This window comes from Sciurus carolinensis, chromosome 7 (assembly GCF_902686445.1).
Source record: "Sciurus carolinensis chromosome 7, mSciCar1.2, whole genome shotgun sequence".
Lineage (NCBI taxonomy): Eukaryota > Metazoa > Chordata > Mammalia > Rodentia > Sciuridae > Sciurus > Sciurus carolinensis.
Window position 1 is genome coordinate 74,768,489 of NC_062219.1, and position 16,183 is coordinate 74,784,671.

The following is a 16,183-nucleotide window of genomic DNA, read 5'->3' on the forward strand; positions in this document are numbered from 1 at the left end:
GCACAAATAGGTAATGGTGTAAGGTCATGGCTAAAGTTTGGCAAATGCTAACTATAAACAAAGGTGTGGAAACTGAAAGGGGTGGACAGTTCCAGAGATGAGGCCTTGTGGTTTCACCATGAGAGTAACCTTTTGGGAACTGGACAATATTCTGGGATCCTTGGATCTCTGTAAAAACAAAACAAAACAATTAGTTATCCAGTATAACTAATTATTAAATGAGTTTTAAAAATAAACTGCACTTCTTTTTGAATTTTGGATTGAATATATGGATATATGGAAACACTTTTAAAGGCTGTGAACATTAAGAGCCACTAGAACCTGCACTGAAACTCTCATGGTCTATGATGTGAACCAGAGAGTCAAGGAAGGAGCTCTGAGACTTGGGCTTCACTCATCTCCTGCTCTTTTTCTTTTCCTTCTTTTCTTTTTCTTTTTTTCTTTTCTTTTGGTACTGGGGTTTGAACCCAGAAGCACTTAAACACTGAGCCACATTCCCAGCCCTTTTTAATATTTTATTTAGAGTCAGGGTCTTGCTAAGTTGTTGAGGCTGGTTTTGAACTCCCAATCCTCCTGCCTCAGCCTCCCAAGTCATAGGGATTATAGGCATGCTCTACCTTGCCCACCCCACAGCTCTTTTCTATTCTGGTCCTGAGACATAAAGCAAGCCACTAACTCTGTGGTTGTTTGCTTTTTTAATGAAGGCATTAAATTTCTTTTCATCTAATATCATCTTCAACTGTAAAATTCTGTTTCTAAGCTCTTCTGGTTCTAAGGGAAATCATTTCACTTTCTTTTTCACATATTTTTAATTTTAGATAAACTCATTCCTACAAATGTTTCCAGAAAAAGATTAAGTACTTTAGCAGGGTGCAGTGACACACACAGGTATTTCCAGACTACTTGAGAGAATGAGGCAGGAGGATCACAACTTTGAGGCCAGCCTGGCAAGTTAGTCTGTCTCAAAATAAAATGAAAAGGACTGAGCATGCAGTTCAGTGGTAAAATGCCCCGGGTTCAACCCTCAGTACCTGGGGCAGGTGGGGGTGGGACTGGGGGGAGTACTGGGGAGGGATAAAGTATTTTAAAATCCACTCCCCACACCATATATGTTCATTATATACACAGAAAATATTTGTTATCATTGATTCCTGTGTTTGGGAAAATGTCTTTCACTTTTATTCCTATTCTATTATTAGTTTTCCCCTCAGTAATAGTAGATATTGAACTTAAAAAAATGTTAACTAAAAAAAAACTACATCTTTCTACTTTCTGAATTTCTAAGACTAGGACATATGAAGTTAAATTAAACTCATTATAGATAGATTAACTAAATAGTTATTTTACTTATTGAGTTTTCATAGATAACTTTTAATAAAATCTTGGAAGATCATTTGGAGAGATGAGACACTCTCATTGTTCTAGTTTCTTTGTGTGGATGATGGCAAGGTTTTATAAAAAGGATTATTCAATGAACTGCATACATGAGTGACTTTGAATTCTTATTTCCAGCTTCAATTCTCTTTTAACATATGTTGTGAACAGCAGGACCCAAGAATCGTCATCTGAGTTATGAGTCAAAACAAATGATCAGGTTACACCTGTTTGGATAACACTACCTTGGAAACCACTAGACTCCATTTTCCTGAGCTTAAAGCACTAGATTGTTCTCAGGGAAATAGTGTAATTGACTCATGCTTTTTAATATCAAATGAGTAACCGACTGGATTGCTTCTAAATATCCACTTCTGTATCAAGAGGTAAGTTTATTTTCCTTCTGATAGAATTTGTATATTTAATGAGGAAATTACATTTCTTATAATTGGTCATACTTCTTTAAGTAATAGTCATTACTTCTTTCCAGAAAGTTTCAGTGAAAGTCTTCCTAGTTGTTACAAAACTTAACATACTGACATTCAGCTTTGTGCCATGAAAGATGCCCTTTTTGGATAAACTACCATGAAGCAAAATCACTCATTTGGAATGTGTGATTGACTTGAGGGCTTTGGTAGGCTGTGGCCAGGGGAGAACTTCTGGCCTGAGCACACAATATATGATGTAATAAGCAGGACAACAGGGCACAGAACAGCCCAGGGCCTTTCAGTCACCTATTTCATGTGTTCTGAGAAGTTTAGCACATTCCTAATGGGGGCTCCTTTAAAAATGATAATGCCCATATTTATACAGGGAATTAAAATACCTTGCAAGTGGTGTGTGTGTGTGCATGTGTTGGCCTGTGTGGGTCTTGATCTTTCTACTCAGTGTTTTTCATGGACTACCAGTATTGACAATTTCTTTTGTTACTATACTGTTGTTTACATGCCTAAAACCTAAAACCTAAAATCATAAGTAAAATCCTTAGACTTATGGTTCTTATGCATATATATTTACAAGAGAAAAATCAAACATCACAAAGCCAATAAAATTAAAGTTGAGTGAAATGATACTGTTTTGTTGAAATTAAATCACTATTCATTAAGGGAATCCACAACCATTTGCAGAAGCCTGAATCTTTTGAAACTGGACCTGCCATGGGCCAGATGATCGCTTGTTTTCCCCTCTTGTCCCCATTTAGACTGCTAGCAGGCTCCCTTCGTGCTGAAGACCAATCCATCATGGCTTCATTTGTCTTTATCTTGAATACTTCCCATCATGTATTATTTTTCATAGGTCAAGATAATTAAAATCTGGTACTTGGTTTCAGTATGATTTTAAGCACAATGTAAATATTTTGTGCAAAAGGTCAGGTAGTGAAGACTTTAGACTTTAAGGGCCATGCTGTGTGTGTCATGACAACTCAACTCTGCAGCTGTAGCATGAAAACAGTGATGAACAATAATATAGGAATTGGCATGGCTATCTCCCAAAAAAATCTTATTTACAAAACAGGAGGTAGGCTACTCTGGCCTGAGGGTTGTGTAGTTTGCTGAATCTTCATAAACATGAGTTCAGAAATGTTGAAATTTGGGGCTGGGGATATAGCTTAGTTGGTAGAGTGCCTGCCTTGCATGCACAAGACCCTGGGTTCAATCCCCAGCACCCCCCCCCCAAAAAAAAAAGAAATGTTGAAATTCTGTGGCAGTCCTTGGGTATGAGCCCATCATCCAGGGTTTTTGCTTTTGTGTGTGTGTTTTAAAACCATACAAATAATAACACACATATAAACCTCCTATAGATCCTTGAGAATATAACAACAGACCCTCAGGGGACTGTAGATCCCAGTTTATAAAACATTGCTTTAGGGATTTTCCAAGTAAGCAATCTCCAGAAATGAAAATGCCTTGTATTTAAACAGGGAATTATAGGGCTTGTGAGTCAAGTATGCAGGGCAGCACAGAGGTGGAAAGAAGCCCTCAAGAGGAAACTCTTTAGGGGTTAGATGATTTGTGTGCAAGTTAGAACAGAGTTATACATCAGCTAGAGAACCCAGCACTTCAAAGGGAGGTGGAGAATACCCATGCAGGACCTGGGTTCTGTTGCTGACTCAATAGGAGTCTTGAATGAATTTCTTACCACTCTGAGCTTTCATTTCTTTATCACTAGATTGGGGGTGGTACCGCACACCCGCTTACCACACACCTGCTTACCACAGAGGATGGAGGTGAGGGTTGGACTGAGATGTAGTAAAGTGCTTCCAAAATGGTCTAGTGCTATTTGAGGATGGTGCTGGTTTTATTGTTACTTACGTGAAAGGAGCTAAGTGTGAAGGCTGGTGGCTTTTGGCGGGTCTGTTATTGGCAGTCTGCAAGGCAATTGGAAATCTGGTGCCTTTCAAACATGAGTTACAAAACAGCACTTCCTGGTAATTACAAATCAGTTTCATGGCTCCTGGCAGTGCAAGGACTTTTTGGACAGTATTTGTGCCCATTCATAGTTCAGAGAGGGTACTTGGTAGGGTAGGCAGCTCCCAGAGATCAGCTCACTTGCCATTGATTGAACCACAAAAGAGGTGAAGCTCCTGTGTAGGAGAGAAGCTGCTGGTGTGGCAAAGGCTCACCCTGTAATAAGGGAAGAATGAAAGGGCTGTTAATAGGGGTGTTAGCAGTGTCCCCATAGTCAGGGGCTGTTGCTCAGTTCCAAAGGTTCAGAAACTTGGGGGTATAATTTACCTAGAGTTGAGTCTGCTCTAAGAAACCTATATCCATATTAAGCAAGCCCAGGTGAGCATATTTATTGAGTGCATCTCCAAGTTGGGAGTAGTGGCACATACTTGTAATCCCAGTGACTCACAAGGCTGAGGCTGGAGGATGGCAAGTTTGAGGCCAGACTCTGCAACTGAGGGAGACCCAGTCTCAAAACAAAAAATAAAGGGGCTGGTGGCTGGGGTTGTAGCTCAGTATAGTACCCCTGGCTTCAATCGTTCAATCCCCAGTACCACTAAGAATAAATAAATCGAGTGCCTCTCCAGTAACTAGAACTCTGCTATGTAGCCTCAAGAAAACTTCCTGTGCAGCATAAAGAATCTTGGCAAGAAAAGTATTACTCAGAAGGTTTCTTGGGAAATTGGAGTAATAAGAATTAAATAATTGTTATGCATGTTTAATCCAGGATGTAAAAAACAAACAGATGAATGAATTCCCTGCCCTTACAGTATGGTTATTGTGACTCATTTTCTGTACCTATATGCTATCATTGGATCCTGTTTTTGCCTGTTTTCCCCATGAATACTGACAGATGATGCTCTCTTTGGGATGAATTTCTTCTCCAAGTGGCTAATAGTTCCCCCTTACAGTCCTTATCCATTTCGTGACAGTATTCATGAAATTCCAAAATCTGAGTTGAGTGTGATTGTGCCTTTACTCCAGAATAACATATTTTGTAAGAGCCCATGACTGCATTCTTAATTTCTCTTGATCAGTTAGTAGAACTTTGGAGTAACTGGTGGAGGTGTTTTGGCTGAATTTTGGAGAGTCCTTCCAATTTTGCTGGTTTGATAAGTGTGATGATGATGATGGCATTTATATTGTTGCTATTTTCTATGTTCCAGGTGTTTTCCTAGTATGTCAGATGAACTTTTTGTTCTATTTATATACATGACAGCAGAAATGCATTTTGATTCATTGTACAAATGGATGTACAACTTTTCATTTCTCTGGTTGTACACCATGTAGTCACACCATTCATGTAATCATAAATGTACATAGGGTAATGATATCTGTCTCATTCCACCATCTTTCCTTTCCCCCCTGCCTCTCCCCTCCCCTCATTTCCCTCTGCACAATCCAACGTTCCTCCATTCTTCCCTTACTTCCTCCCTGCATGCCCCCATTATGTATTGGCATCCACTTATCAGAGAAAACATTTGGCCTTTGGTTTTGGGGATTGGCTTATTTCACTTAGCATGATATTCTCCACACAACTCCATCCATTTACCTGCAAATGCCATAATTTTATTCTTCTTTATGGCTAATATTCCATTGTGTATATATACGACAGTTTCTTTATCTATTCATCTATTGAAGGGCATCTAGTTTGGTTTCACAATCTAGTAATTGTGAATTGAGTTGCTATAAACATTAATGTGGCTGCGTTAATGCAGTATGCTGATTTTAAGTCCTTTAGGCATAAACCGAGGAGTGGGATAGCTGGGTCAAATGGTGGCTCCATTCCAAGTGTTCTGAGGAATCTCCATACTGCTTTCCTGAGTGGCTACACCAATTTGCAATCTCACCAGCAATATATGAGTGTATCTTTTCCCTCACATCCTCACCAACACCTATTGTTGCTTGTATTCTTGATAATAGCCATTCTAATTAGAGTAAGATGAAATCTTAGGATGGTTTTAATTTGCATTTCTCTACTAGAGATGTTGAACACTATTTCATGTATTTGTTAAGCGTCTGTATATCTTCTTCTGTGAAGTGTCTGCTCAACTCCTTAGCCCATTTATTGACTAGGTCATTTGTAATTCTGGTTTTAAGTTTTTTGAGTTCTTTATAAATTTTGGAGATTAGCACTCTATCTGAAGTGCATGTGCTAAAGATTTTCTCCCACTCTGTAGACTCTCTCTTCGCATTATTGTTTCCTTTGCTGAGAAAAAGCTTTTTAGTTTGAATCCATCCCATATATCGATTCTTGCTTTGACTTCTTGTGCTTTGGGAGTCTTGTTAAGGAAGTCTGGTCCGTCCTAAGTTGACGTGATGAAGATTTGGGCCTACTTTTTCTCCTATTAGGCACAGAGGCTCTGGTCTAATTCCAAGGTCCTTGATCCATTCTGAGGTGAGTTTTGTTCAGGGTGAGAGATAAAAATTTAATTTCATTTTGCTACATATGGATTTCCAGTTTTCCCAGCACCATTTGTTGAATAGGCTATCTTTTCTCCATTGTATGTTTTTGGCAACTTTGTCTAGTATGATAGAAGTGTATTTATGTGTGTTTGTCTCTGTGTCTTTTATTGTGTACCACTGGTCTACCTATTTTGGTACTAATACCACGCTGTTTTTGTTACTATTGCTCTGTGATATAGTTTAAGGTCTGGTATTTTGATACCTCCTGGTTCACTCTTTCTTCTAAGGATTGTTTTGGCTATTCTGGATCTCTTATCATTTTTTCAAATGAATCTCATGATTGCTTTCTCTATTTCCATGAGGTACGTCATTGGGATTTTAATTGGAATTGCACTGAATCTGTATAGTACTTTTGGTAGTATGCTCATTTTGACAATATTAATTCTGCCTAAACAACATGGGAGATCTTTCTATCTTCTAAGGATTTTAAAAATTTCTTTCTTTAGTGTTCTGTAGTTTTCATTCTATAGGTCTTTCATCTCCTTTGTTAAATTGACTCCCAAGTATTTCATTTTATTTTTTTTTTTGAGGTTCTTGTGAATGGGGTAGCTTTCCTAATTGTCAGATGAACTTACTCATTTATGCTTATCTGCTGATGCTATGTTTATGTAAGCTCCTTCCAGGAGACTAGAATTTGACCTGTATAAAATTATTTCTTCTAGATTTTCATTTGGTTTTTATTCCTGAATATACAGCACACAGGAAATCATGATTTTAAACTCTGCATTTATGCAATTCTTCTACTCCAAAGTCCCCATTCTGATTAGATAGTTACCTCCTATGAAGAGGAGCATTATAACAATTAGTAATTATTACTGGAGGATTGCACCCACATGCCCTCTATCTTCATTTCCAAGATACATTCCATTTGATATTTTTAATAAAATTATGAAATATTTGAATCAACATTTAAAATAAGCTATTCATTACTGTAATTCATCATTTAAATTACTCAAGTAATTAACCAAATAGTTAACTAGTCATCAATATTAATATCAGCTATGACAGCAAAGAAATGCAAGAATTATATCCCCATCTTTTAACTTTTAGTGTGGTTAATAGGAAGAGCTAAGGATCCAGTCCTTCTTCAAGGGAAGCTTGTGTGAGTGATTTATTCTGTGGCAAAGAGCAAAGAAATCAGAAGCTGAATACTTCACCTCAGGATCAACTCTGTTGCTTCTTTACAAATTTAGTTAATAAATATTAAACAGTCATATTATGCTGAATACTTTGGAGAATACAAAGAGAAAACATGATTTCTGACTTCAAGCTACAGATAAACTGCTTTGGAGAGAAAACACAAACACACACACTCAATACTTTTGAACTTTGTGTGTATGTATGGTGCTGGGACCTGAACCCATGGCCTTTATACATGCTAGACAGGTACTCTACCACTAGGCTACACTCCAGCCCCTTACATTTAATGTGTATTAAATTATGTGTAGTTAATGTGCATTAAATTTATGAAGTGCCAAGCCTTTGACACCAAGAAAAAGTTTTCAATGGCAAAATAATAATGATTATGCATTTCAAGCATGTACCATGTGTCAGACTTGTTTTGAGGACTTTATATGTACTAACTCTTGAAAGCCTCACAAAGCCACATAAGGTAGATAGATTCAATTATCATCCATGAACTTGGACTTCAACCTAGAGAGTTCAACACTGTGCCCAGGCTCTTGCCATTATGCTAAACCATCTCAGTTAAAAGTAAACTAATATTAGGTCACTTCTCTATTGTGAGAAAAGTCATTGTCTTCCATCAGCAAAAAATCTGAAAATAGGATGGGCATTATCAGTCCAATGAAAGTCATAATCCTGACATTGGATGGTGCCAGTTGTCTAATTCTAGTCAAAGATCAATTGCTTTCTTATTGCTTTTCTTTTATCCATCCATCCATCCATTCATTCTTTCATTTTTGGGCAGTGGGGTTTACAACTGAGGTATAGCTCCAATCCTTTTTGTTTTATGTTTTGAGACAGGATCTTGCTAAGTTGCTGAGGATGACCTTGAACTTGCAGTCCTCCTGCCTCAGACTCCCAAGTCACTGGGATTACAGGTGTGGGCCACCATGTGTGGTTCTCACTGCTTAACAATGCAGTCTGGATTTACTCTTATCTTCCTTCCTTCTCTAAAATGTCCAACAGGACATTTTCAAATGTTTTGTAACATTACATAAATATCCTCTTGAGCAATATGGACAAATGCCCAATGACATGTCATAGGAAAACATAATACTTTTTTTTTTTTTACCTTTTTAATCTACGGGGTTTTAATAATTCATAAAGACACTGATCTTTCGGTAGATTTAAGGATACTTTTTATTTAATGTAATTTTGCTTGTGTTCTGAAAACCAAGGACATTAAAGTATACATTCTCTGTTGAATAGAGCACTGTGTACATGTATCTTTGTTCTATCTGAAAATAGCTCTTTAACCTTCATCTTCTGGATGCTCTAGTTGTGTGGACTTGCTCTGTATTGTTCCCTCTGTGAGAGATAATGGGATTGGTTCTAACACGTGTGCTATTGTAACAATATCCCAATTTTCTTAACTCCCTGACTCTCATCACATCATTTCCATGATACTCCTTTGAGTCTATGGTGTTAACAAAAAAGTAATTAATTTTGCAATAGGAAATGGGACTTGAAAAGGTCTAACATTTTCACCAGAGAAATCACAAAGTTTTCACCTGATAATTTAGTGGCAGGCCTGGAACTCTAGCCCACATCTTCTACATTGTAGAAAGCTAAAAGCAGTGATTCTCAACTAGGGAGACTTTGCCCCTACCCCCCTCCCCCGGTACATTGGAAATATGCGAAGGGTTTTGGTTGTCATAAATGGTAGAGAGGAGAAAAGTTATCTGGCATCTGGAGGCCAGGATGCTGCTAAACATCCTATAATGCACAAGACAGCCGCTGAAACAGTTATCCATCCCAAAATGTTACTGCCAGTGTTGAGAAGTATTATTCTAGAGTAATGGAAACTGAACTTGAATCCTGGTTGGTATCTTACTCTGTGTCCTTGGGAAGTGACTTCATTTCCCAGACTCTCTCTTTTCATCTGAAAGAACATCAGACAGACAGACAAAACAAACAAACAAACAAAAAAAAAAAACAAAAAAAAACAAAGCATACATTTCAAGGTGGCTGTGACAGACTGCTTCAAAAGCAATGAATAGTGTGGAGCATATGATAGGCCTACTAAATAAAAACCAGGGCCCAACCCATGGAGTTCAATCATAAGACAAGATGGAATCAGTGACAGAAAGACAATGCCACTAAAATGAAAAGGTGGCTCCCCAGCTTCCTGTTGCCTTTTATAGAGAAAAAGTAAGAGATCCTGAAAGATTTAAGAGAACCAAACAGCACTGAGGGGGAGGTGAGGGAATAAGACTGGAAATAGAAAATAGTGAGAGGACTGAATAGGTGAGAGACTTCAGCAGTGACTCGGAGATGCATCTGAGAGATGTTTAGGTTGAATCAGAACTTGGTGAGCAGTTTTAAATAGGGTCATGAGAGAATAGTCTAGGATAAATATGAGATTTCTGATGTGGGTGCTTGGGTGTTGGTGGTACCACTCAATAAGATAATGAAATCAGAGGACAGGGAACATAATAAATTCATTGTAGACATATTAAGTTTGGGATGCCTGTGGGCCATTCTGATGATAATCAGAAGGTAATGGGGTATGGAGGTCTGGGGAAGAGCCAAATATTTGAGAGTAAGGGACTTGAAAGTCATTGTTGAATCCACAGAATGAATGAGTTTTCTAGGGAATGCATGTGAAATGAAAAAATAGCAGGGGACAGAATTTTAAAGAGTTAGACAAAACAATCAAGGGAAGCAGAACAACAGAAAAGTAGAACAGAGCTTCAAGAACACAAGTGCAGCAACAGTGTCATATCACACTGAAAAGTTAAGTGACCTCCAAAGCATCCAGATTTAAAGTGAAGTGTTAGTACCAATTGGTAAGTACAATGGCAAGCAGAAAAACTAGACTCAGTGAATTGAAGAGTAACTGTTGAGAAAGTAGGAATAAGGGATAAAGGAAGAAAGGTTGACAGATAATGGTATGAATATTCTCTTCCCCCAACTAAAAACAGAAAACACAAGCTTATTTGTAAGCTGAAAGGAGGACAGGAGAGGTTGAAGACACATAATATACAACAGAGAAAACAGGTAAGAATGGGATGCAAATCTGATTATTTTGGGGTGAAAAAAAAGGAGACTGCTCCCTCCAAACTAGGTAGAGAAGGTAAGTTGGTTATTTTAGTTAGCTTTTTCATGGCTGTGACCAAAAGACTTGACAAGAACAATTAAAGGAACAAAAGTTTATTTGGGTATCACAGTTTCAGAGGTCTCAGTTCATAGATGGCTGATCCATTCCTCAGGGCTTGCAGTGAGATTATACATCATGGTGGAACTATATGGTGGAGGGAAGCAGCTCAACACATCACAGTAGGAAGGAGGGAGAGGGAGGAGGAGAGGGGAAGGAAGAGGGAGAGAGAAGGAGAGAAGGAGAGGGGGAGAGGGAGAAAAACCAAGTCACCGGATACAAAATATATACCCCAAAGGCACAGCCCCCAATGACCCACCTCCTCCAGCCACACTCTACCCACCTTAAGGTACCACTCAGTTAATCCCTATCAGGATAAGTTTCTCATAACCCAAAAATTTTATCTCTAGACCTTCTTGCATTGTCTGAGATTTGGCGGGATAGCTCACACCCAAACCATTACACTGGGTGTAGATGTAAGTCTGTCTGGAGAGGGAGGAAGCAAAAGTTTCAAAGAAGTTCATATTGAATATTTTCACTTTGCATGTTCTATTGCAGGCAAGCTTGTGGAATATAGGAAGCAAGAGCATATAGGGGCAGGGAACCGTGCTTAAGGATTGGAGAAGGGCGCTAACAAACTAGAGAAAGTGAATAGGTTCAACAACCTGGCATGGGAAGGACATGTAAAGTTACCAGTTCACCTTGGGATTCATATCCAGATCTTTCCTGATTAGTAATATAACCCCTCTAGTTTTAGAGAGAAACAGTAGAGAGATTTTTGCCAATCAGAATTGTTTTAAAACAGGGTTGAGTGAGGGTAAAGCAATAAAACTAAATTCCAAATTAGAGTAGGCACAGGATCTCAGTTGAGCCTATGGATTGCATTATCAGTTGCATTATCTCCTTTGGGAGTTTGTCTCAAATAATTCCTCAAATAATGAACGGAATAGAAATATATGAATCACAATGAAATTGTTTTCTTTTACAGAGTCTTGCCTTCTTGTGAACTTAAGTCATGAGTTGGATGTTCCTCAGAGACCTCCTAAGTGGAGTAAATAAATATTCAACTGGGATTGGGCGCATCTGGCTGGCTGTCGTGTTCATCTTTCGTTTACTGGTCTATATAGTGGCGGCAGAGCATGTGTGGAAGGATGAGCAGAAAGAGTTTGAGTGCAACACTAGACAGCCTGGCTGTGAAAATGTGTGCTTTGACTACTTCTTCCCTGTCTCCCAGGTCAGACTTTGGGCTTTACAGCTGATCATGGTCTCCACTCCCTCTCTCCTAGTAGTTCTACATGTGGCCTATCGTGAAGGGAGAGAAAAAAAGCACAGAAAGAAACTCTATGACAGCCCAGGCACCATGGATGGGGGCCTATGGTACACCTATTTGATCAGTCTCATTGTCAAAACTGGTTTTGAAATTGGCTTCCTAGTTTTGTTTTATATGCTGTATAAGGGCTTTAGCATCCCCTACATTATGAAGTGTGATTTGAAGCCTTGTCCCAATACTGTGGACTGCTTCATCTCTAAACCCACTGAGAAAACCATTTTCATCTTCTTCTTGGTCATTACCTCGTGCTTGTGCATTGTGCTGAATTTCACTGAACTGAGCTTTTTAGTTCTCAAGTGCTTTATTAAGTGCTATCTCCAAAAATATTCTAAAAAGCTCAAGTCCTCAGTGTGTGAGTGCCACAACCTCAGATATGTTAAATATGGTGAGATAGGGGTCCCTCCTCTACTCCAGAATCATGATGAAGGCTTGGGCATAGGCACACTCCAGCAGCCTGAAGCAAAGTAGTTTGCCATACACAAGAGAATTAAACAAAGAAAACCAGCATCCCCCCTAAACAAGACCTAAACTAGCTTGGAAAACTAAGGGTGCGGGTTTTGATATTATCTGAAATTAAAGACTGCTTCAATATGTTCTCAGTTGTAAGCACTACACACAGGACTCATTGTTTTGTGGTAGGGGTCTCTTATGTGTATACATAAGTTGTTTTCAGTTAGTTAATTGCAAATTAGTCTAGAGAAATACAACCAGCAACATTCTTTCAAAGTTTAGATCTATCAGAAAAGCAACTATGTATTAGCTTTCTATTTTTCTGTAACAACCTCACTACAATTCATGCACAATGAAAAATAAAAAAGTGGCCTTTCTGACAAATACAGTGGCCTTTGAGCTGACAAGACACTGGCAATCCCCCAATTGGCAGCCAAGGCTCCACTCACTTGGTCCTATTTAACCTCTGTAGAGAAGGACTGTGGTATAGCAGCTGTAACGGGCACACAGAGGCACACCTAATGAGAAAGCCCAACCTGAGAAAGCTGAGAGCCCACAAGTCCGCAGTTTAGGTATCCTTGGATAAAAGTGGACCAGAGGAGAGGTGAGAAAAGCCATCATTTAAGAGATCTCCAAGTGAAGCACAAATCCTACTGGAAAATATCCTACTGAAACCTTCAGTCATGGGGAAGGAAGTACCATAGCAGTACACTGATAGGGAGCAAGGGAAGTCACAAAAAAAGAGTATGCCCACTTGATAATCATTTAAATCTTTTCTTTAGTCACAAAAACACAGAATTACTTTGTAAATTTCCATATTGTTAGAACTTTTTATGACCAGAAATTTATGATGTAAATATATATATGACACAATTTGCTTATAGTAGCACATCTTTAGAATAATAAAACATGTACTATGCTATGACAGTGGATCAAATAATGTAAAAAAGAAAATGCACTATCATTTGTTTTGAAGACTGGAATTTTTTTCTTTTTTCTTTTTTAATTCATAATATATTCTTTGAATTTGATACTTTAACATATGTGCATTGCTCAAGAACAAAAATGTTTTGCAATGGTATTTGGCTGCCATTGATATCTTCACTTGACTTTACTGAGTATTATTCTATGAAAAAATTTTTTTCTGAGAATTTTAGAACAATATTTTCAACACTGCTTTGTAAAGACAGCTCAGAAATCATTCAATTCTCTTCGGAATTTCTTAATAGAAATTATAAAATGTAATTTTAACTAAAACCAATTATTCATGTCTTCTATGTCCTGACAGCCTCAGAATAAAATGTCTCCTTAAAATTCATGTGCAGTGAAGGTTATTTGGGTTATTATGTAGTCTACAGACCATCTGACCAATAGTGGTCATAATGTCTATCTTAAAGTCTGTCTTGGACAACAGAAAGATGAACTTTGTGGTTTCCCTCTTTCTTCAATTTATACCACAGATCACTGGGACTTAAGAACTTATAACCCCTTGCAAGCACAAGGCCCTGGGTTCAATCCCTAGTATCACACACACACACACACAAAACAAAAACAAAAACAAAAACAAAAAACTTACAACCATATGCCTTACCATTTAACATGAAAACATCTAGCCTTCATAATTGCAGGTAAAGGGCTGGGGATATATCTGTTGGTAGAGTGCTTGCTTTGCAAGCACAAGGCTGTGGGTTCAATCCCCAGCACTAAAAAAAAAAAAAAAAAAAAAAGGTCTACATAAATGTAGGTAACCATGGGTTCTTTTTTTCAACCATAGGCAGTCAAGAGGTTTAAGATTTTGAGATCTGAGCCTGACACAGAATCTAGAAAACATGATTGCAGGAGAGAAACTGAATAAAGACAAGGAGCTTTTTAACTCCCCAAATTTGACATGTGTGCACAAACATTTGTATAAACAGGGGGGAAACTATGAAGAGATCTTAAGACTAGTTTCAACAAGAGAAAGAGCTTTTTTTTTTTTTAATTCTTACTGTTTTACATGTTACTTTTGTTCTTATATTTTTATTAAAGAATTAAAAAGCCCACAGTGCCCTGATTCTCCTTGTTCTAGCTTACATCCTGTCACACCGTTTAACACTTTGCTTAATACTGATGTCAACTTATTCCTAGTTTAATTTTGTTTGCATATTTTAATACTGCACAGAGCACAAAAGAGGATATTTCAGGTTTTTCTTTTTGTAATTGATGAGGAAAGAAACAGTAGTGAAACGTGGAGGGAAAAATGTCAGCGCACAAATGAATTATGACAAAAACCTCAGGGATGTGTCGGAGAGGCCTACCTGAAGATCTTTCTCTAAAATAAAATTGGGAACCAGTTGTGGTGGTGCAGGCCTGTAATCCTAGCCTGTTGGGAGGTTAAGGCAGGAGGATCCTAAGTTTGAAGCCATCGTTGGAAACTTTGTGAGACCCTATCTCAAAATAATAAATAAATAAATAAATAAAAGGACTGGGGATGTAGCTCAGTAGTAAAGTGCTCCTGGGTTCAATCCCCAGTCAGGAAATTAAAACAGGGATTTTTCTCACAAGGAAACTTCCTTCATCTACAAAAGATAATGGGGACTGTGGGGAGTTCAGAGAATTAGTCACAGATCCATCTTGTGTCTACTGTGTCAAATAATCTGACCAACTTTCCTATTCGGAGATGATTTCCTCACATATTGCTTGAAAGCAAAGTGAAATGAGTTCTGGTGCTACATAGGTCAGCATTTCCACCTATTTTAAAGGAGAAGTTTCAGATCCTTTCCCAGCTACAGAGATTAAATTTTCTATTATTATTTTTTAAATTAAAAGAAGCTGGGTAAGGCAGCACACACCTATAATACCAGCTACTCAGAAGGCTGAGGCAGAAGGATTGCAAGCTGAGTACCAGTTTGGACAACCTAGTGAGAGCCTGTCTCAAAATAAAAATAACTGGGGATGCAACTCAGTAAAAATAGGAGGGGGGCATTGTTAGATAAAAGTTTTATATATATTTATATATGATATATACTCTTTGCTGCAGTTTGGAGCCCCAGGAAACAAATATTAAGCAATACAAATGACACATTCTTGTGATAAAAATGTCATTAACTAATTTGATGATCATCGACCCTCTGTGACTAAAAGAAGTATTAATCACTAGAAAAACCAAGAGCTTTCAATTGTAAAAAGTATTTACCCCGAAAAAGAGTGGAGTAATTTGAGATTTAACTTTCTGAGGAAGATAAGCAATCCTGATAAACCAACCTTCCTGATGATTGCTCCTAATTATATTAACATGAGAACATTTTAAACACTATGACTAAGTTCAAAGACTTGGTCTTATATTCATCTCTTCATGCTCCTGCATCCCCACAGGTTAGGTCCCTGGTACTTAAGAGCTCAATGTTTCTTAGAGAAAAACTTTGTGCTTCCCTTGCATCACCCATATCTCATCTACCTAATATTTTCTCCTCTCCATGTGAAAAAAAGAACCTTGATTTTGTTGGGATGGCAGTGTGCCTGTTTAAAAAGTACATTTCCAAATCTTTGCATATTGAAGTAGCAATATGACTATCTTCTTGCCAGAGCAACAAGAGATTTTTTTGGCTGGTTCTTTGGGGAAAGTCATTAAAAACAAGAGGTCGATGCAGCTTGCATATGTCTTTTCATTTCCCACATTTTCCTACTGAGACATCATAGCTAGAGCTGCAGTAAACATCTGTCATGGGGTGACTTTGAGGATGGAAGCAAGAACTGATGAAGGAGCAGGATGATGGGCTCATGGGACATTGATGCCATTATAGAATTACCCTATTGACCCTGAACTGCTTATCTCCTGTCTAATTATTTTGGTAT

General features: G+C 38.1%; 1 protein-coding gene across 1 annotated transcript; it reads left to right on the top strand.

Annotated features, from left to right (window-relative positions):
- Positions 1–1,630: 1,630 nt before the first annotated feature.
- Positions 1,631–14,343, top strand: Gjb7 (gap junction protein beta 7). The gene is made up of 3 exons (XM_047558517.1): positions 1,631–1,760; positions 10,397–10,472; positions 11,558–14,343. Exon 3 carries the CDS (start codon positions 11,585–11,587, stop codon positions 12,365–12,367), a length of 783 nt encoding a protein of 260 aa, XP_047414473.1. The 5' UTR covers positions 1,631–1,760; positions 10,397–10,472; positions 11,558–11,584; the 3' UTR covers positions 12,368–14,343.
- The last annotated feature ends 1,840 nt before the right edge of the window (positions 14,344–16,183 follow it).